A 22907-nucleotide genomic window follows, 5' to 3' on the forward strand; every position below is an offset into this window, starting at 1 on the left:
CTCTCTCTCTCTCTCTCTCTCTCTCTCTCTCTCTCTCTCTCACACACACACACACACACACACACACAGAGAAAATCAGGGCCTTGCAAGATGTCTTACTTCTTTGGAGATTTCAAGGCCAGTAAATGATGGGCTTTTAATCTCTGCTTTTAATGATAAACTCTTGCATAAAACATTTTATTACCCAATATAGAAAAAGAGAATTTGTAATATTTTTTCTCATCCTTCTCTTATGCAGACTTTAAAACATTTATTTCTTATTCATTAATATCTTAGTTTAGGACATTTAGTCAACAATATCCTATAAACATTTATTAAAAATCTATTATGTGTCTTTCTAAGCATTTAAGTGAGAGCTATAATAATTTATTTAACAGATGTCTCCATTTTAAATGTAACAAATATCTATTATGCACTAAGAATTGGGCATACAAAAACAAAACAAAAAATCAGTTCTGGTGCTCATGGAATTTATATTCTACTGGGGCTTTGGAGGATGTAGTCTATTCTTGGAAGTTTGAAAAGCTCTTTCTTTTAGCATTTCACAAAATCAAATTGGTCTCTTCCTCTCTGTCCTTCCCTTTCTTCCTCTCTTTCTTTGTTTCTATTTCTTCTCTCTTCTCTCTCCTTTCTGTATCCTTTTCTCTCTTCTTTCTCCTTTCTCTTTCTCTTCCTTTCTTTCACTCTCTCTCTTCCTCTCTCTTTGTCCTTGTCTTTCTCTGTCTATCTCTTTCAACAAGAGAGGTTTGGGCAAGTCTCCTCTCTTCTCTGGACCTCAGTTTTCTCATCTGTAAAATAGGGGGATTAGCCTTAGTGATTTCAGAGGTTCCTTCTAACTCCACACTGCCCAAGATATTCAAAGAGGACTTGGATAAATTCAGGATGGTAGATAAACAAAACCAAGACTACACATGTCTTTACATCCCCTCCAGGGATACAGATATCAATCCATTCATGCCTTCTCCCATTGCCTGATTTTGGTCCATGTTAGTTAATAAAGGGTCTACCCCAAACCATTTTAATCTTTGCCTTTTTTTAAAGTATTTGATTCTTGTTATAGTCAGGTCACCTATTCCACATCCCACTTTTTTTCTTTCAACATTAATTTTTTGATAAAATGTTTTTTTGACACTTTTTTCTTTTACATCATGGTCATTTCAACTTCCATCCATATTGAATACTTCCTTGAGACAAACACAATTAAGAAAACAAAAACAAAAAGTAGTATGACTCTATCTGACAACATATATAATATTCTGTTCTGGGGGAGGGGAAATATATATTTCATTATCTGTGTTCCAGATCCTTCACTGGTTTTGCAGTTATTCAGAATTTGTCTTCCTTTTTTTAAACCCTTACCTTCTTGTCTTAGAATCAATACTCAGTGTTGGTTCCAAGGCAGAAGAGTGCTAAGGGCTAGGCAATTGGGGTTAAGTGACTTGTCCAGGGTCACACAGCTAGGAAGTGTCTGAGGTCAGATTTAAATCCAGGACTTCCCATCTCCAGGCCTGGCTCTCTATCCACTGGGCCACCTAGCTGCCCAATAATATGTCTTTTAATACTGACAGTGTGGTACTAGTATTGACCATTATATTTAGCCATAATTATGTCTGTTCTCCTTACTGACAATTCTCATGTCCTTCTCAAGCCTTTTCTTTTCTAGGCTAAATATTTCCAGTTTCTTCAAATGAAACTTCAGTGGTATAGTAGTCTCCACAACACTGAGAGCTCTTTGGTATCACTTACCTCCCCTATGATTCCCCAGACCAAAACTTCTAGTTCTGGCTCTTATTCTCCTTTATATGTTTTTCCCCCTCTATTAGAATGTAAACTCCTAGAGATCAAGGACTACCTGGAACTTGTATTTGTATTCCTGGTGCCCAGAATAATGCTTGCTATAGAATAGACATGTAAACACTTGTTCATTCATTTATTCAAATGGTCTGTCAGAAGGCTTCCAGCGAGGGGGAGCTCACCACTTCCCCAGTTTCCATTACACTCTAGACAACTCTGATTGTTGGGAAGACTTTTCTTAGGTAATAGGAATAATAATAATAATAATGATGATGATGATGATAATAATAATAATAATAATAATAATAACCTCTCATTCTGAGGCAGCATGAATCCTAGAATGCAGTTGGTGACTGGCCAACTAGCCCAGTGCTGAGGAGCATGTGCAGAGAGTGCTTTACCAATTATCTAATCTCCATGTGGAAAAGGCTGCAGAGCTTGCTTCTTGATAGGCATGATGACACATATTGGAAATGCCTTGAAGAGATTTGGAGTGTGATTAGGCATCTTGTAATCAGTTCCAATCACTGTAACTGAGATTTGGAACCTGAGTGATTGGAAGGATGGACTATCTTTGACGGAAATTAATTTTGGAGCTCCATTTTAGACATGTTGAGTTTGAGCTATCCAGTTTTCAATTTCCAATAATTTTTGGTGGAGTGGGACTAGAGCAAAGGAGAGAAATTGGGCCTTTATGAATAAATCTGGAGTTATCTGTATAGATATGATAATTAGATTTATGAATCCTCAAGTACTTAGAGTTAATTTAATTGTTTTTGACATTGTTCAATGCTTGTCACACCCAGCAGCTTACAATGGACTCTCTTAATGAGCAAAATATTCAATGCTATACAAGTACAGGTTTTCTAAGAGTGCCATAAACCTTTAGCTTTTCTTTCTTTTTTTAAATTAACTTTTACTTTTCATTAAATGGAAATCTCTTCTCTCTCTTTTCCACCTAACTCCCCCCTCGCATGCCACTGTCTCTCCATCGAGAAAGAAAAAAAAAGGGAAATGTGTTACAAACATGTATAGTCTAGTAAAACAAATTTCCACTTAGGTCATATTCAAAAAAGTCAAAAGTCAAAAAAGATACATTGGTCATGTATCTCTAACTGCTCTCTGAGTCTATCACCTTTCAGGAGGTGGGTACTATGTTTCAATATGAATCCTCTAATTGTGATTGGTCATTAAATTGTACAAACTTGTTAAGCCTCTCAAAATTGTTTAACATTATTGCTCTAGCTATATAAATTGCTCTTTACATTCTGCTAACTTCATTATGAATCAATTCATATAAAGTTTCTCAGGTTTCTTTAAAACTTCTTTGTTTTCCTTTGTTTGTTTGCTTCTTTTTCCTTTGTTTCTCTCTCTCTCTCACTCTCACTCTTTTTTTCTCTCTCTCCTCAAATAAAACCATAAATACATTGAAGTGAAAGATAGTCTTCTTTGATTCACATCCATCCAACTCTAACAGTTCTTTCTGTGGAGGTACATAGCATTCCCCATCATAAGTCCTTCAGAATAGTCCCAGGTCATTGCATTGCTGAGGGTAGCCAAGTTTTCACAGTGAATCATCACACAATATTGCTCTTACTGTGTACAATGCTCTCCCAGTTCTGCTTATTTTGTTCTGCATCAGTTCATGTAGACCTTTCCAGCTTTTTCTGAAATCATCTTGCTTATATATTTCTTATAGCCCAATAGTATTCCACCACCCACATATACCACAATTTGTTTATCCATTCCCCAATTGATGAATAGTCCCTCAATTTCCAATTCTTTGCCACCACAAAAAGAGCTGCTGTAATTTTTTGGTAAATCCTTAGAGTTTGTTTTTCTTAGGCTTAATCCCTCCTTTAATCTACCTTCCCTTTCATTCTTCCCTCTCCATTTCCCCTTTTCTCTCTAGATTCTTTGTTAAGTGAAGTGAATTTCTATAGCCAACTGTATGTTTTTTCTCTTTTATTTCTTAACCCCGAGTTACACTTTATAATACTCCTTTTCAGCATCCTTCCCCAGCATACCTTTACATGAAACTCATCTACTGTGAAGGTATATGTTGCCTTAGTTTAGAAGACCTCCTGGGTTTTCCATTTTTCTTCTGTCTCTGTGTCAGCAGGGAAGTTGCTTTGTTATCACAGAAGTTGTGGATTTATTATCATGACTTTTGTTGATTATGGTTATCATGAGCATTAGGAGGTCCATCTACCAAATGTCCCATCAAATGATATTTTTGTTGCTTATGTACAATAAAATCAATTCCTCCAAGTTTGTTATTCACTTTTTTAAGAAGAACAGCCTGGAACCAAAAACAAACAAAAAAAAGCCTTGACATCACATTATAAGACATTACCCAAGAAAACTGCCCTGATATTCTTGAACAAGAGGGCAAAATAGATGTTGAAAGAATCCATAGATCACCCCCTACATGAAATTCCCAAAAGATAATCCCCAGGAATGTTATAGACAAATTTAAGAGCTCCCAGGTTAAGGAGAAAATACTGCAAGTAGCCAGAATGAGACAATTCAGATATTAAGAAGACCCATCAGGATTACATAGGATCTGGCAGCTTCTGCAGTAAAGGGCAGCAAGGCTTGGAATATGATATTCAGGAAGGAAAGAGAATTCAGTCTACAACCAAGAATCACCTACCCATCAAAACTGATTATATATTTTTAGGGGAAAGTTTGGTCATTTAATAAAATGGAAGATTTCCAAGCATTCCTAAAGAAAAGACTAGAACTAAGCAAAAAATTTGATGTCCAAATACAAAATTCAAGAGAACCATAAAAAGGTAAACAAGAAAGGGGTAGGGAATTTAAGGGTGTCAATAAGGTCAAACTGATTATATTCCTATATGGAAAAATAATATCTGTAACTCTTAAAAATTGTTTTCATTATCATAGTAGACAGAAGAAATATTCATAGGCAAAGGTTGTGTTATTAAGCTGTTCAAGATGATATATAAAAAAATTGGGGGGAGACAAAAAAGAAGATAGTACTAAGAGAAACTTGAAGGATGAAGTAAAATAGGATAAATTACACCACATAAAGAGGCGCCTTGGGGTGGGGAGAGGAAGAATACTATTATAAGAAGGGGAGGAAGAGAGTTTAGGTAATACTTAAAACTTACTCTCAGTGGAATCAGTTCTGAGAGGGAATAATAGCCAGATCTACTAGGGTATAGAATTCTATCTTTCCCTACAGAGAAGTTGAAAGAGAATAAGGAAGGGGTTGGTGTGGGATGGGGAGTATTAAAAAGGAGGGAAAGATTGTGGGGTTGGTGATTAATAGACCTTAAAGAGAAATAGAAGGGGAATAAGAAGGGAGAGGGTGGGAAAGAAAATAAAATAAGGGTGGGGAAAAGGGGGACTAATTAAAAGCAAAACATGGTGTGGAAGGAAATAGGGAAAGAAGAAAAGGGTAGGGTTGAAAGAGGAAATCAAAATTATGGTGAATACATAGGTTGTAATCATAACTCCGTGTGAATGGGATGAACTCACCTATAGTATTAATAATAACTAATATTTTAACAATGCTTCAAGTGATAAAAGACTCTTTAATACATGATTTCATTGTATCTTAACAACAACCCTTAGAGGTGGGTGTTATTATTATGTTCATTTTATAGGTGAGGAAAATTTGATAGATAAAAGTTAAATGACTTGCCCAGGGTCATCCAGATAGTAAGTATCTAGAGCAGGATTCAAACTTAAGTCTTCTTGACTCCAATTCTTGTGCAAAATCCACTGTATCACTTGGCTGCCTCTAGCAAAAATATTTATGAAATGAAGGTTTGGAGTTTGCCCAGATTACCAAAGTTGGTATCATCCACATGGAATCCACCAAGAACCTACTTTTGAGAGACAGGTGGCTGGAGTATATGTGAAAGTTCTGCACTGACTTACCATGTGATGTGAACCATCCTTTTTCTTATTAAGCATTGATAAATGTGCAGAACAAAGCTTATTATTTATTGATTTTTCTTTATTCAAGAATATTTTATTTTCCAAATTACATTTCATAACAATTTTTAATATATTTTCCAAAATTATAAGATCTGAATTATTTCCTTCCTTCCCTTCCCTCTCCCCTCTTGGAGCTAGCAATCAATTTGATCCAGATTATACATGTATTCTCATGCAAAACATACTTCCATGTTGTAAAAGAATCCTCATAGAAAACCACAACCCCCAAATAAAACCATAAATAAACTAATAAGGAAGATAGCATGCTAACGAAGCCTATTTAGATTTAATTATTCCGCTTGCCCCTCTGCAATCTAGTTATGTAGATCAGTAGCTGGCTATGGTTGATTGTACTTTGAGAAATTATTCAGACCAAAGGATCAAGCTTTGCTATAAATATTTAAAGAGCCAATCACTCTTTCCTTAGAAATAAAATCCTTAGCAGAATTGAGAATGGGTGATATTTTTCTTATGTTGAGTGCAAGGTAGGTGAAAAGAAGGAAAAGTCTGTGTACAATAGCCTTTCTATACAACAGAAGTTCACCAGGGAGAGCAACTCTGCCCACATGAAAAGGGGACTTTAGGATCCTATGGGAATCAATATATTAATTTCCTTGGTTCAAAGGTTATGAGCTTGTGGAGGTTGTTTCTTCCCTTCCATTACTGAAGCTTGATGACTTCTGTCCTCTGCAATTCTGGTAGCTTGAACCTACATGAAACTCCATTGGTGATGGCTTCTGATATCTTTAGAACTGAACACTGAAAACCTATAGAAAAACCTATAGAACATTGAAAACTAAGTTTTTGGTCCAAAAAGGCTCCAATGTTTTAGGACGAGCTTTTGTCCTTCTTTCCATTTCTAGAACTCATGCCACTGATGCCTGGGCCAGGCAAGGAAGTAGAAGATCCATAAGTAAGTTAATCTCTGGGCTTTTGCTTGGAAGAAGAATGGGGTATAGTCTTTGGAGCAGACTGGGCTGAAGCAGTCAGTCTATCTTCTTTTGTCAAATCACCATTTTGCAACTTTAATTTATGGATTGCTTTGGATACATGATGGCTTCTGTGGTGATGCCTTTATGGGGAATGCATCTGACATCTCTTAGCCCTGCTTGCTGTTCAGAACACCGGATGCTCTCTTGTGTCTGTTTTGTAATTAGAGAATTTATGATGACATTTGTAACCTTGGCTTTAACCACAGGGACCTTGCTCATATGGACACTCGAAGCTGAGGGGATTATGCTAAGATAAACTAGTTTCTCTTTTGGCAACCTTGGAAATCTACTGATATTTTGTGCTGGAACAACTGGCTTTTTCCATTGGACCTTACTGTGCATGTCAAATAAAGGAGGAGCCCTTGTTGTGGAATCCTCCAGAGCATTATTATAATTAAATACTGGATAGTACATGCCAATGTTTGGAACATCATGCCTAGAAGCCCACCTGGGCTCAATAGCAGCTGGGACTTCATGGGGAGGGGGAAAGGATGGAGAGAAGAATCTGTTCACAGCCTGAGGCTCTGATAGGGACAGGAAGCTGAGATTAACACGCCTCTAGGCCCCCCATTGCTCCCTAAATGCTGAAGTGAGGGGTCAACCAAGGCTACAGTGGGAGTAGGAAGAGATAGGATAAAGAAAAGCAGATATTTTCTACGGGCTCCTAGCCAGAACGGCCTAATAATGCAGGGGGCTTGGGAGCCCACCAAGGGTGAAGGTGATGCCTTCATTCATGCTTTGCTGTATAGGGTAAGGATTTTAGGACTGCCTTCTTGTCTCCTAAGACTGTGTGGCCAGGAGAAAAGGGCCACAGGGCTTTGGGTTTCTGTTTGTTCTTTTCTTTTCAGTATTAGGTCCAGGGAGTGGACTGTCTGATCTGATCCAGAACTAATCCTAAACCACAGACCTGACCATGTCTCACACATACCCCATCTCCTACCCACTGTCTTCTTGCCTTGCCCCTGCCAAACTCTGGTGGTTAGATCACCCCAAAGGTCAAATACAAAATCTTCTGGCATTTAAAGCCCTTCATAACCTGTCCCTACTCCCTCCCTCTTCCGCTCTTCTTAGACCTTCCATCTCTACACATTTTCTTCAGTCCTAAATAATGAGGGCCTCCTGTTTAACCTGTATGTTGCTTGCTTTGTATATATTGGTTCATATGTTTTCTCCTCTGCTAGATTGTAAGCTCCTGGAGGCCAGGAACTGTCTTTTACCTCTTTATATTCCCAGGGCATAGAACAATGCCAGGCACAAGTAGGAACTTAATAAATGTTTTTGATTGATGGATTGATTGATTGATTGGTGGATAATATGCTCCATTTTTTGGTTCTAGGAATTTTTTCAACCTATCTCCCATGCCTGGAATATTGTCCCTCCTCATTCTCCCAGCTTCCCTGGCTTCCTTCAAGTCCTGGCTAAAATTCTACCTTTTAGAGGCAGGTAGTAGCTCAATGGATTGAGAGCCCCAGCCCTAGAGAAGGGAAGTTCTGGGTTTGAATCTGAACTCAGTCACTTTCTAGCTGTGTGATCCTAGGCAAGTCAGTTCCAAGGCAAAGGATCAGTAAGGGTCAGGCAATGGGGGTTAAGTGATTTACTCAGGGTCACACAGCTAGGAAGTATCTGAGGCCAGATTTGAACTGAGATCTCCCATTTCTAGACCTGGCTTTCAATCCACTGAGCCACCCAGCTGCCCCCTCCTCAACTACTCTTAATTTGAGTGCTTTCCTTTGTTAATTATTTCCTATTTATCCTGTCTATAAATTGTTTGCACATATTTATTTGTACCTTTTCTCCTCCATTTGATTGTGAGCTCCTTGAGGGTAGGGACTGTCTTTTGCCTCTTTTTGTATCACCAGAGCTTGGCATATAGTAGATGATTAATACATGCTTTTGGAATGACTGTCTAGCAATCTAGGCTGGGTGTTGTAGCTAGCCTAACACTGAGGCACTGAGGAACAAGGGTCCTAGGATTTCAGTCTAGCAAAAGCTGTCAATGTTGTCTTTAGTCTTGAACTTGGTGGGACCATGGCTATGTGGTAACTAAGTGAATGTTATTCCACCCCCAACCTGAGATAGAGATAGCAATAGGGGACGGGGTTGTGCCACTGCAGTTTTGGGGGGAATGTTTCTTTATTATATTTGTTGTGTATCTTTGAAGTAATACTCCTAGAGATCTAAAGGGACCTCAAACCAATACATGAATGCAAGACTGCAGGAACTAGTGACTTTGAAAGTCAGTTTTCTGTGTATGTGCCATAATATCACTAATTGGGACAGTTATTTCACCCTGATTTGGGATTGCTTGTAGTGTACCAGACCTGGAAATAGCAGCAGCAAAACACTGGCAAAATTCCCATTTTCTCATCCCTGTTCTTTGATTTGAATGTCTCAGGAGTTCTAGGAACTCAGGAGATTCAAAATTCATTTTTGCTGAACTAAAGTAGCTCAGAGTACCAGGTATTCACACATTAAATTCTTTCATCTTTTTCCCTCTCCCACCAATATACTGATGTGCTATTTGGGCATTCCCTATGTAAAACCCAGAATTCACAGGAGACAAAAATCCAAAAAAGGAGTCAAAAGTAAATCCTGTGATTTCAAATGTCTATAGATAAATGTCCAATGTTTAGCCAGTGAACAAAGAAATTTGGAACATGAAAATTCCTTATATGAGGCAGTAAATTTGACCTTTTGATGTCATTGAAATTTGATGGGTTGAAACTTATGATTGGAATATGACTCTGGACAGGTCCACTTTATTCAAAAGAAATAGGATAGGTAAAAGGGTAGGGGATTAGGTTAGTAATATAGAAGAAGAAAGGATTCTCATGTGAAAAAATCTAGAAACTAGAGAGGAAGCATGGTGGAGAGTGTTTGGATCAAGATCAAAGAAGGGAAAAGTGAGTGTAATTGTGTCATTACATTTTCCTGGATATTACAGAGCTGGATGCCTGGATGACTTGACTTCTCAGGAATCTCCCTGGAACTGCCAAAAGAAGCACTAACATGAGGGAAGCTAGGTGGCTCAGTGAATAGAGAGCCATGCCTGGAGATGGGAGGACCTAGGTTCCAAATTTTTTATACCCTTATCTTTGATCTTTGAATCAATATTGTGTATTGGTTCTAAGGCAGAAGAGCGGTAAGGGTTAAGTGACTTGCTCAGGGTCATACAACTAGGAAGTAGCTAAACCCAGATTTTAGAATGAAAAACACAGGCTGAAAAGTGCTTTCTTCTTCATTCCTGACTTCCTATATCTAAACCCTTCTCCAAAGTCATATGTCCCTTCTATAAGTTCGCTTTTTCAATTAGAATGCAAGTTAAAGTTAGGGATTGACTTCCTTTTGGTATTTGTATCCTCAGTGTTTAGCACAAAGTTAGTACTTAATAAATGCTTTCTCATCATTCATTCCTTCATGATGATGGATGACTTCAATTATCTAGATGTCTCCTTTTATCCCAAACACAGAAAAAGAAATGACTTCTTTCCTTAATGGTAATTTTGTCCCTCAAAATGTAAAGGAAACAATAAAGAGAAATTTAATTTTGGATTTGATTCTCATTCTCAGGGAGGAATTGTTTGCTACTATGGAAATAATGGAAATCTTGGAGGAAAGTGCCCATTCTTCCCTAGAGTTTGTTATGGAGGAAAGGAAAGTCAGGCAGAGTTTGAGGTGTATTCTAGATTTTGGAAGAGCAGACTTCAAAGAGTTCAGAGAGAGGATAACTAGAATCCCAGGGATGAAAATTCTATGGAGAAAGTTAGTCCGGGATGGATGGGGAGCTGTCAAGAATGAAGTTGTGAAGAGACAAAGACAAGAAGTCTGATGAGGAAATCTGAGAATCTGAGTATTGCCCAAAGAAACCAATGTTAATGTCTTGAAAGTCCCTCAACCAGGAAGAGAAGATTCTAAGTTGGGGAAGAATTGTTGCTTATGCCTCTCTGGGGAGAGGAAAACATTATAAAGAAATGGAGAACCTATAATGTTCAAACTTGACTTAAGAGAAACCTGATCACCCATAGTACAAAAGATGAAGGATACCCAGAACTCTAGTGTGACCCCCGCCTCCTCATTTTATAGATAAGGGAATGAACAGTAGCCCAGGGAAGTTAGTGCACTGGGCTTGAAATCAGGAAGATACATCTTCCTGAGGTCAAATCCAGCCTCAGTCACTTACTAGTTGTGGGACCCTGAGCAAGTTACTTAATCCTGTTTGCCTCAGTTTCCTCATCTGTAAAATGAATTAGAGAAGGAAATGGCAAATGACTCCATTGTCTTTGCCAAGAAAATCCCAAGTAGGGTCATAAAGAGTCAGACATAGCTGAAACAACTAAACTGTAACAGGTCTAACTATGCCACTCCTTTACTTAATAGACTCTCATGGTTCTCTATTGTTTCTAGAGCCAATTATAAATTCCTATGCTTGGTCACAACATGGCCACCACTGACCTTATCAGGTTTGTTAACATTTTTCCTCTTAAAAAAACTATGGTCTAACCCAACTGGCCTTCTTGGTGTTCTCTATCTCCCATCTCCATGCTTCTGCACAAACTGCCTCTGATGATTGGAGTTCTCTCCCTTTTCACTTTCTCCTCTTAGAACCCATAGTTTCCTTCAAAACTCAACTCAAGTGCCAACTCCTAGATGAGGCCACCTGATCCTCCAGTTACTAGTTATTTCTTTATTGTCCAAGTTATCTTCCCCCCTTAAAATCTTTAATTTCTGATTTAGAAAAATTCTAAGACAGAAGGACAAGAGCTAGGTAAATGGGATGAAGTGACTTGCCCAGGATTGCGTAGCTAGGAAGCATCTGAAGCTATATTTGAAATTAGGTCATCCCAACTCCAGGTCTGGTGCTTTAGCCACTGTGCCACCTAGCTTCCTCTCACCCAAATTATCTTGTATTTATTTTGTATACATCCATGTTGTTTCCTGGAAGTCTATAAGCTTCTTGAGGGCAGGGATGGTTCTATTTTTGTCTTTGTGTCTCCAGTGCCAAAAAGTGCCTGAGACATAGTTGTTACTTAAATTCTTATTGATTGGATGAATGATTTCTGGGAATATTCTAGAATGAATCAAGGAAGGGGAACCAATTTAGCCTTAATGGTACTATCTTTTCTGAAAGGAACCCAGTGGTGGGGAGGTAGATCTGGACTCAGGAAGACATGAGTTTAAATCTGGTCTCTGATACTTCCTAACTGTGATCCTGGGCAAGTCATTTTACTCTGTTTACCTCCCTTTCCTCATCTATAAAATGAACCAGAGAGGGAAATGGCAAATCATTCCAGAATCTTTGCCAAGAAAACCCCAAAAAGGGTCAGGAAGAGTCAAACAGTGACAACAACCATAACAACAATGCAGATGAGATAAAGAAACAGCTCTACATACCCAACTTCAGACTTTCTCCTGAACTCTATTGCTGTATCACTAGTTGCCCAGTGAACATATAGACCTGGATGCCCCAGGGGAATTAAAAACTGAACTTATTTAAAACAGAACTCATTATGTCCCTGTCTCATCCCTATTTTTAAAAAACCCTTACCTTCTGGCTTAGAAGCCATTATAATGAGTATCAGTTGCAAGGGAGAAGAGTGGTATGGTCTGGGAAATAGGAATTAAATGACTGGTCCAGGGTCATATAGCTAGAAAGTGGCTGAGGTCAGATTTGAACCCAGGACTTCCCATCTCTGGGCCTGGATCTCAATCCACTGAGTCACCTAGCTGCCCCATCACCTTATTCTGAATGATGGTTAGGCATCCCAGCTATTCTACCCACAGGTCTGTGGTGCAGGTCTCTTCAAAGTTTAGCCAGTGGTTCCCAAACTTTTTTGGCCTGCCACCCCCTTTCCACAAAAAATATTACTTAGCCCCCTGGAAATTATTTTAAAAAATTTTAATAGCAATTAATAGGAAAGATAAATGCACCTGTAGCCATCACTGCCTCCCTGGATCGCTGCAGCACCCACCAGGGGGTGGTAGCTCCCACTTTGGGAATCACTGGTTTAGACTATCAATAGTACATTTCATTAATCTTATACATTCTCACCTTGGGAGAAATTTGGCACTATGGAATCTTTTATTTTTTTACCATCAACTCCAAAGATGCTTTAAATCCCTTTAAGTCAGAGGAACTCAACCCAGGAACATTCTTCATCCCACCATGAGGAAGGACTTGCTATCATTATAGAAAAAATCTGCTGGAGTCAGGCTTTAAGCAAGTCACTTAATCTGTGCTTCAGTTTCAACAGTTGTACAATGGGGATAATAACAATAGAATCTTTATCACTGGGTTATTGTAAAGATAAATGAGAGAATATTTGTACAATTGCTCAGCACATGGAAAGAATCACATTTAACAAAATTCTAACTTTAAATAGTGTAAATCAAAATAAATAAACACTTCTTATCTGTTATTCATATTATTTGTGACCTCACTGTATATAAGATATTATTATAATTGTTTAAAAATACTATAATTATATCGTTTTTATATGAAGTAGTCTTATAGTTATAAAATAGTCGTATATAATCTTATATGGGCAGAGGGAGGGATACAGAACAAATTTAGATGATATATAAGTGATATCAGCAAAATATATTTCAGAATTTAAAAAATGCTTCACACAGTGCCTGGCACATAGGAAGTGTTTCATAAATGCTTGTTCCCTTTCTTGTTCCCTTTTGATGATGATGATGGTGATGAAGGAAACAACATCAAGGTCCAAAATGTATCAGAGACTCTTAAAATGATAATTAAGCTTCAATTTTTTTCTTGGAGGTTATAAGTATTTTTTGAAAGTAAGACACCAGAAGTCAGCTAGGTGGCTCAGTGGATAGAGAGCTAGGCCTAGAGCTTGGAGATCCTGGGTTCAAGTGTAATCTCAGATACTCCCTGGATATGTGACCCTGGGCAAGTCATTTAACCCTAATGGCCTAGCCCTAACCACTTACCACCTGCCTTAGAACCAATATACAATATCAATTCCAAGATAGAAGGCAAAGGTTTTAAAAAAAGAAATAAGACATTATGAGTTGATTCTTTTTGTTGATGATGAGACCTATGGTCCAGAGGACCACCTCTCACAAGAGACTCTGGGCTCATTTTAATCCATATTCATCCTGGAGGGCCTAAGCCCCCCATATAGGGAATACTTCTGGGGAAATCTCTAAAACAAAGCTCATGCTGATGGTCTCACCAAAATGTGAGTCTCAGGGTCCCTTCTCTTAAAGGCACCTAAAAGATAATATGGACACCATATTTATTTCCTTCAACAAAGAAGCTATAACAGAAAAATCACAGAAGCAGATGGACAGAAACATAAAATATCTCAAATAGCCCATAATACCCATTATATTCCTAGAAAGTGATGACCCTTTGTGGGACTGCTGAGCAGATATCTCACCTTTATCATAGTTCTGTTCTGCCTGAGAAACTCATAAGGTCCAGGTTTCCTGGCCAGTTGGGAATGATTCAGTTTATTCCTTCATTTATAGGATAATTCTGACAGTAGAGCAATTGCTGAAATGGCTGAAATCTCCTCTCTATGGTCAGTTGATGGCTGTTCCCAGAATTCTGGAAGTAATATAGGTTATTACCATATCTAGAAATATATATTTCTTAGAATTGAAGGTCACTGACCTGTGGGTAGGTAAGGAAACGGAAAAACAAGATCAGCAGCCAGGAACTCAAGGTTCCATTTCAGGTCGGTCATGGACTCAGGCAGTGAGGTGTTTAGGCTAGAGAAATCTCTTCTCCATGGGCTTGAAATCCAAGAGAAAGAAAACATGTAAAAAAGAAAAGAAAAGAAAAGAAAAGAAAAGAAAAGAAAAGAAAAGAAAAGAAAAGAAAAGAAAAGAAAAGAAAAGAAAAGAAAAAAATGTACAAAGGAAGGAGGATCCAAAAACGAAGGCTGCGGTCTCTCACAGCTCATTTTGTAGACTGCAAAAGAGGAGGCTCCCATTGCCTCTCAGGTACCAATCAACCTTGGCATACAACCCAGTAGATATTGTTTTGGAGGGGAGTTTGGCTGAGGAGCCACGGTGGGTGAAAAAAACCTCATGATTCCTTATTCAGAAGGACTTACCTTCTGGAGATAAGGTGATTTGCCTGTGAAGCTTTTAATTTAGGCTAAGGGTCCTCTTTGCACATAACTTCTCTACAAGGGTAGAAAGCTTAAAATACAGATTATTAATAACATTCCTAAAAACTCAGCCCTCAGGCAACCTTTTTAATCTCTGGGCTCAAAATGATGCTTTCCAAATAATTAGATTCTGTGCAGCCAATAATTCACAGGTTCCCCTCTCCTTTATTAACACTCTCAACAGCAAAGATACCAATTGAAGACACAATAAACATTTTCTTATCTTTATCTAGAAAACTACTGTTAAAATCTAATCTTCCAACAAGCATATTTACAAGAACAAAGAAATACTTAGTGGTGAGTAATTCTGCCTGGTCATATGTAGTAATAAGACAAAAAGGGGAGAAGGAGGAAGACTTAGGATTCATTGTTGTTTCAGTGGTTTCTCCAAGTAGGTCTAATTCGGTGACTTCCTTTTGGGTTCCTTCAATAGGCCAAGTGTTAAGTCAAAGAAATAAATAAGACTCCAGCTGCTATCCAGCTGTGATGAGTTTAACTGAAATTTTACTGCTGTGTCTTGAAGATGCAATTTCGAAACTTGCTTCATCAGAAAAGTCTACCTTTGAATCCTAAATCCACACAAGCTTTATCTCTTTCTAGGATGAAAACAAACAACCCATAAAGAACTCTTAGCATCTTTAGTGACTTATTAGCTTTTAATCAGCTGTTGAGTAGGGAGCAAACCATTTTTTTCTGAGAAGGTGTTCTTTTCTTAAACAACAGAACAATAAACGGAGCCCTGATTTGTAGCATTTGTCCATTTCTGAGGTGTGAATGCTCATACCGAAAATTTAACAGTCAGCTCTTGTGAGTTGGCAGGAGCTGGTATCAGCATGCCCCTGTTATTTCCTTTTAAACTGTGGTGTCCACAGTGCTGGTGAACACAGTATTCCAGATGCCATCAGAGCAGAGCAGAGACAGAAGAACTACTCTACCCACCTCCTCTGGAATTCTCTGATTGGCTCTGGTTCTTTTCATTGGCATCATAATTGTTCTAACCTGAAACACTTTGAGAAGAGCTAGAATGGCCTTTGATTGTTGCTGTACCACCACAGTCTTTGAGGGCATTTCACTTGACCAGAATAACTCCTCTTCCTGGTCAAAAGAGAAGAGTTTCAAATTCATCTACTGCAGAATCCCTTCTATTTCAGATGGTTAAAGTATTATATTTAAGTGATAATTTCTCCATGAAAATCATCCCCAAGTCATTCCTCTGGTGATAACATCAGTGTTTTGGTCAGGCGGGATCTCTCTGCTGGTCATGTTCTTTCACTACGAGTGACTGCTGGCCATTTAGCTATAGCTGAGGATGAACTCAACTAGTGTCATGGAGACTTCTGGGCATGGTCAGTTCTGCTAGATGTTGTTCCCTGCAACTGGCTTCATTTCTTTCTCTCAGCTGCAATTGGTGAGGGTCTAGTGCAGTGATTCCCGAAGTGGGTGCCACCGCCCCCTGGTGGGTGCTGCAGCGATCCAGGAGGGCGGTGATGGCCACAGGTGCATTTCTCTTTCCTATTAATTGCTATTAAAATTACAAAAAATAAATTTTCAGGGGCTAAGTAATATTTTTTGTGGAAAGGGGGCGGTAGGCCAAAAAAGTTTGGGGACCACTGGTCTAGTGGCTTGAACTTCTCCCTGAAAAAGGATGATTACAACTCTTTGGTCATAGCCATTACACTCAGCTAACAGAAGTCAGCATAGTGTTCCCAGGCTAGGACTGTACTTTCTATTTCTATGGCAGCTAGGTGGTGCAGTGGGAAAAACTGGGGGACTTGGAGTCAGAAAGACCCAAGTTCAAATCCTACCTTAGATACTTATTAGCTGTTTGATCCCATGCAAGTCATTCTAATTCTCTTAGGGAGAATAATAGTACCTACCTCATAGGATGATGATGAGGAAGGATCCAGTGAGATAACATATTTACTGCTCTTTGTAAACCTTATAGTGCTCTTTCATTCTCCCTCTGCTTCCATCTCTCTTTTTCTCTCTCTACCTTTCTCTCTCTCCTTTGACTATTATTATCAATGACACTAATAATACTACTTTTATTATTATACCTGATCAAGAGAATAGTTGTCTATCCAGACAACTATCTCATTTAGGTCTAGACTTTTCCAAGATTCTTTCCAGTTTAGAATGCAAATGAATTGATCCAGAACAAAAGATAAGTTAAGAAGGCAAGATCATTATTCTCTATTTGTCCTACCTGCCTTCTTGCCTTAATTGTGCATATTTGTCTGAAGAAAAACAGATCTTTGGATACTGCATTTTTGTTAGCAAACATCCCTGTATTTATGATTAATGTGTGCATTAGGAGGTGGATTTATCAACAACCCCATCAAGACTTTGGGGTTTGTGGAAACCAGTTCTGCCAATTTCTTCATGTACTTCATTGAAGACAACATGCAAACCATTCCTCTGTTTAGTTACAAAGGATTTTTTGGTCTTCTTATTCTATTAAAACCAAGAATATCTATATAAGTCATTCAGTTTCTCCAGTAGCATATCATTTCACAATCACAAGGTCATAGGTTAAAACCAGAAAGGACTCCAGAGGCCATAAGGTCCAACCTTCTTATTTTATACATAAGGAAATGGAGGCTCTGACAGGCTAATTTGATTGTCCAAAGTTTCAAATGTCACATAATGTGGCAGACCTATTATTAAATACAAGATCCTTTAACTTCAAACTCAGCTTACTTTCCCCTACATCTATGTGGCCTTCTTATTGTGAAAACCTTCTTCTTGTTGTTGTTGTTCAGTCATGCCCAACTCTACATGACCCTGTGAACCATCCTGTCCTTGGAGTTTTCTTGGCAAAGGTACTGTATCACCATCCATCCCATGTTTGGGTAGCTCTTATTAATCAAAGATTTTTTAAAAATTGAGACCAAAATCTGCTTCCCTGTAACGCCTACCCATTAACTACCCATAAACCAACCAACCAACCAACCAAAAACCAAAACCCTCCTTTGAAATGAAACATTTTGCCACTAGGTGGCCCCAAAGCTCAAGGCAATATAACCTTGTGCAGCTGCGAATGTTGCCCAGAGATGGGGAGGAAGATGAACCATCATCCTGCGCATTGTTGACCTCATTGGTTGTGAGCCAGCCCAGAACTGGCGTCATCATGGACCCTGTTGAGATAAGAAGTTATGGAATCCCAGGAATGTGGTGAACTTTGGACTGGAAGTCCAGAGGCTTCATTCGAATCCCAATCCATCATTTATCAGCCATGACATTAGAAGATGAGAGAATGGGATTAGATTTCTTCCAGCTTTAGATCTATGATTATATGGTTTTGGACAAGTTTCTCTTCTCCACTTTGGGACTCAGGTATTTCTGTGAAATAAGGGGGCTGAAGCAGATGATCCCTAGTTCCCAACTCTAAGCCAATGATTGAAGGAGCAATGAGGATCCTCCTCACGAGCATAGCCTCCAGATGGACCACTCAGTCAGCACTGTTTCTGAGGCTTCCTACATTTGGACAGAGCCCTGTCCTAGGTCTTGTGGGGGGGGGGGGAGACAGGATAAGGATGAATTTGGTTCTTGCTTTGGGGGATTATGCTGACTAAAGCAAGGAGATAAAAGGTGTATTTTGCATTTCTTTACTTGTTTTTCTCCAATAGAATGAAAGGTTCTTGAGGGAAGCAGTGTTTTGTATCCTATGCACCTATTTGGGTAACATTACATCCTTGTTGAGTTGAATCCCTTGAGAAGGGGATTTAAACTCACACTCAGTTACTTCTCATGTAAGATGGGGAAACATAGAATCATAATTTAGAGCTAGAATGGATTTTGATGGTCCAATTCTTTCATTCCATAGATGGATCTGCTCTTACCTTCTCATCTTACAATCCCATAGCTGATAAATGGTAGAGTAGCCAGAGATTAAGTTACTTGACCAAGATCACATAGTTAGAAAGTAGCAGAGATGAGATTTGATCCCAGGTCTTCTGACTCACATTTAATGTGCCTTCCCTCTTATATTAGCCACCTCACAGGATTATTTTGAAGATATAGTAAGACTCAAGGACTAATAGAACTACATGTTACAGTTACTACATTACCAGAATTCTCTACATAGAATTTCCTCTTTATTCTTGTTAGGAGTTTGAGCTGTTTTGGTCTAGAATTTCTCCAGCTTAAGCTGTCAGATGCTTTGGTACTTCCCTGAAGTCTTTTGTGTGTATTATGAGACATAGAGGTCATTTAAAAGATAGAGCTTTGGGGGCAGCTGGGTAGCTCAGTGGAGTGAGAGTCAGGCCTAGAGACAGGAGGTCCTAGGTTCAAACCCAGCCTCAGCCACTTCCCAGCTGTGTGATCCTGGGCAAGTCACTTGACCCCCATTGCCCACCCTTACCACTCTTCCACCTATGAGACAATACACCGAAGTTAAGGGTTTAAAAAAAAAAGATAGAGCTTTTAAAAAATAATAAAAACTAGTTCTTCATAAAAAATGGCCTGGTGAATGTACTAGCCAGGGAACCAGGAAACCAGGGTTCAAGTCAATTCCTGCTCTGCCATTTAATAGCTGCACAAAACTAATCAAATGGCCTCCCCTCTCTGGGCCTCAGTTTATTCATCAACCAAATGAAGATACTGTTCTATAGAACTTTGAAGATCCCTTCCAACCTCAAAATATTGAGGTTTTGAGTTTTGTGGGCTCTTAAGTAGAGTACACCTTCTTTCCACCAATGCCAGTTATAATCCATCCACAATTTAGTAGATGGTACTCATGAATCACCCTTTACTTAAGACCACTGAGTTTAGAACCAGAAGGCATCATGGAAATCATTGAGTCCAAACTCCTCCTTTTACAGATGTGAAACCTGAAGCTCAAGAAGAATAAATGACTGATATGAGCTCATATGGCTAGTAGGCATGAGAGCCAGAATTCAAACTCATAGCATCTTGACTCCAAGTCCCATGTTTTAAGCACTGCTACAAACTGCCTCAGCTTGTCTGATCAGAACTCAGAATTGGTTGCCCAGGGGGATCTGAAGCCTTTCCTGCTTCTAAGATCTGATAGAGCTTTTGATCTCTTGACAGAAGTTTAAGGACTCATGAAGGGGCACTAGTTGGCTCAGTGGATAGAGTGCTCTTGTTAACAGAGTCAGAAGAACGTGGTTTCAATTTTGGCCTCAGACACTTCCTAGATATGTGACCTGGGCAAGTCACTTAACCCCAATTGCTTAGCCTTTACAGCTCTTCTGCTTTGGAACTAATACTTGTTATCCATTCCAAGATAGAAGATAAAGGTTATTAAAAAACCCAACACCAAAAGAACTCATGGTTGCTCCCACATCACAATGAAACATCTAAGGAGGATTGTCATAGAGAGATCAAATTTATCATTCCAAGTATGCCAGAACTCACCAGGGTGTCCCTGTGGCTCATTTTCATTCCAAACAGTGAAAGGCACTTAACCTTAGTAATGGGATGAGAGATGGGACAAGGGTCCAGAATGAGTGAAGAGATCTTTGAAAGATATTTTAAATAGAGAATCTTTCCCCAAACTTCTTCATTCTTTCACCTAAGCCTCTTTTGTTGACTTTTTACTTGATTACATCCAATGGTTGTTCCAAATGTTTCCTTAAAATTCTACTTCCATTTCTAGACTCAAGGATATTTCACAAGAGGATCTAAGCCAACATGCGTGAGCTTCATCATATGACATCCTCTCTAAACAAATCATCCTCCTAATGTGGGAGACTATATATGGTATTGCAGGGAGGGAGGAGATTGGGCCAGAATGTAGGAAAACTGTGCTTTAAACCCATCTCTGTCACTCTCCATATGCCGTTGGGCAAGCCTTTTGATCTCTTTGTACCTCAGTTGCCTCATCTGTTCCGTTATTGTCTCCTTTCCCTCCTTTACCCCGAAGTTGGATGTACAAAGCTCAGTATTCTGCCTGCCCTTTCCTCACACTGTGGAGTAAACAAACTTTGAACAATGAGCCAAGGACATCTTTTTCTCAGGCATTTCTGTGATGGAGTAAATGAGAGGAATCATGGTTCCAACAATTTCAGAAGAAGATAGAGAGATGCACTTTGCAAGCTCATGACTAGCAGTAGAAAGAGTATAGAGGCAGAGAATCTGGGTTGAAATCTTTGCTCTAAATAGAATGAAAATTATAAGAACATGAGTCATTCCCCAACTGACAATGGATAGGGATATGAATAGGCAGTTTTTTGAAGAAGAAATCAAAGTCACATGAAAAATGCTCCAAAACACTACTGATTAAAGAAAGAAGTTCTATAAAAAAAAATGCTATCTACCTCCAGAGAAATAACCGATGGGGTCTAAATACAAATTGACACAAACTTTTAAAACTTTCTTTCTTTTTCTTCTTTTTGTCTGTATTTTCTTTTGCAACATGGCTGATATGGAGATAATTTTGTAGGATTTTATACATATAATAAATATCAAGTTATTTGCCTTCTCAAGGTGTGAAGAGGAAGAAGAGAGAATCTGGAACTCAAAATTTTAAAAAATGAACATTAAATTTTTTACATTTAATTGAGAAAAATAAAATAAAAGAAAAACATTTAAAAAAAGAAATCTTTGGTCTGCTATTTACTTATTACCTGTGTAATTGGGGGCAACTTATGGCTTCTTTGAGTGTGAGGTTTCTCTTCCACAATATAAGGGGGTTGGACTAGACCAGTGGTTCCCAAACTTTTTTGGCCTACCGCCCCCTTTCCAGAAAAAATATTACTTAGCCCCCTGGAAATTAATTTTTTAAAATTTTAATAGCAATTAATAGGAATGATAAATGCACCTGCGGCCATCACAGCCCCACTGGATCGCTGCAGCACCCACCAGGGGGCGGTGGCACCCACTTTGGGAATCACTGGACTATACCATTTAACTTCTAAATCTGTGATCTTATGTTCAGCTAATAATCTTTCAAGGGTGTGGGGAAGGGACACTAGAAACTGGTCTGCATGATACTGTTGGCATATACATGGCACATACACTATGTAGTTCTGATCCTTGCCCTGTGCTATTGGACAGTCTATTCACTCTGTTGGATCTAATTTTCATCTCTGGACCAATGATCTTTCTAAAGTAGCTCAGGTTGTTGTTCAGTCATGCCTGACATTATGTGATTCCCATGCACTTTGTCCATTGAGTTTTCTTGGCAAAGCTATAGGAGTGGTTTCCCATTTCCTTCTCCATTGTGCCCCCATTTTATAGATGAGAAACTGAGGCAAATAAGGTTGTCACTTGCCCAGGGTCACACAACTGGTAAGTATCTCAGGCTGGATTTGAATTCTGGTCTTCTAGGTCTGGTGCTCTAGCCACTGTATTGCCTAGCTGCCTTAGCTCAGATATCATCTCCTTTTATGAAAATTTCCCTGCTCTTTACTATGACCAATATCCTATCCTTCTACATATTTTTCTAGATCATTTTATCGGAGCATCTTTTGATTCCTTCACTCCCTACCCTCATTAGAAACCAAGTTCCTTGAGGACAAGGGGTTGCTTTTATATTCCTAGAGCTAAGTAAGCACTGCTATCTATCCATCCATCCATCCATCCATCCTTTGTTTACCTACTGACCTATTTATTTGTTCTGTTTCTCTCTATCTCTCTGTCTCCCTCTCTGTCTCTGTCTCTTTCTCTCTTTACCTCTGCCTCTGTGGGTTTTTGTATCTGTCTATCTGTCTCTGTCCCTCCCTCCTCTCATACTCTACTTCTCTGTATACATTTCCTACTAGCATATAAGCTCGTTGGGGCTGGTACTATATCATTTTTATCTCTGTTATCACAATGCCCTGTATATGGTAAACACTTAATATGTTTCTTTAATCACATTTTCTTGCTCTCTAGGTTAACCCTTTTTTTGAGGGATTGGATGATTGAAATCCCATCTCCCAGTACAAGTAACAGCCTTGATACTGCCTTATTTGGAAGGAATCCAGTGGGAGGAGAGAGAGAGAGAGAGAGAGAGAGAGAGAGAGAGAGAGAGAGAGAGAGAGAGCTGTCTCTTATACAC

The 22907-nt window shown here is 38.9% G+C and overlaps 1 protein-coding gene across 1 annotated transcript in view; it reads left to right on the top strand.

Moving 5' to 3' along the window:
- Positions 1-6995, top strand: part of TBC1D21 (TBC1 domain family member 21) — a 21275-nt gene extending 14280 nt beyond the window's left edge. Inside the window, exon 7 of the mRNA XM_044660255.1 lies at positions 6924-6995. Within this exon, the coding sequence (XP_044516190.1) occupies positions 6924-6995 (72 nt within the window). The remainder of the gene's footprint in view (positions 1-6923) is intronic.
- The last annotated feature ends 15912 nt before the right edge of the window (positions 6996-22907 follow it).

The sequence above is a fragment of the Gracilinanus agilis genome, chromosome 2 (assembly GCF_016433145.1).
Source record: "Gracilinanus agilis isolate LMUSP501 chromosome 2, AgileGrace, whole genome shotgun sequence".
NCBI classification, from domain to species: Eukaryota; Metazoa; Chordata; class Mammalia; order Didelphimorphia; family Didelphidae; genus Gracilinanus; species Gracilinanus agilis.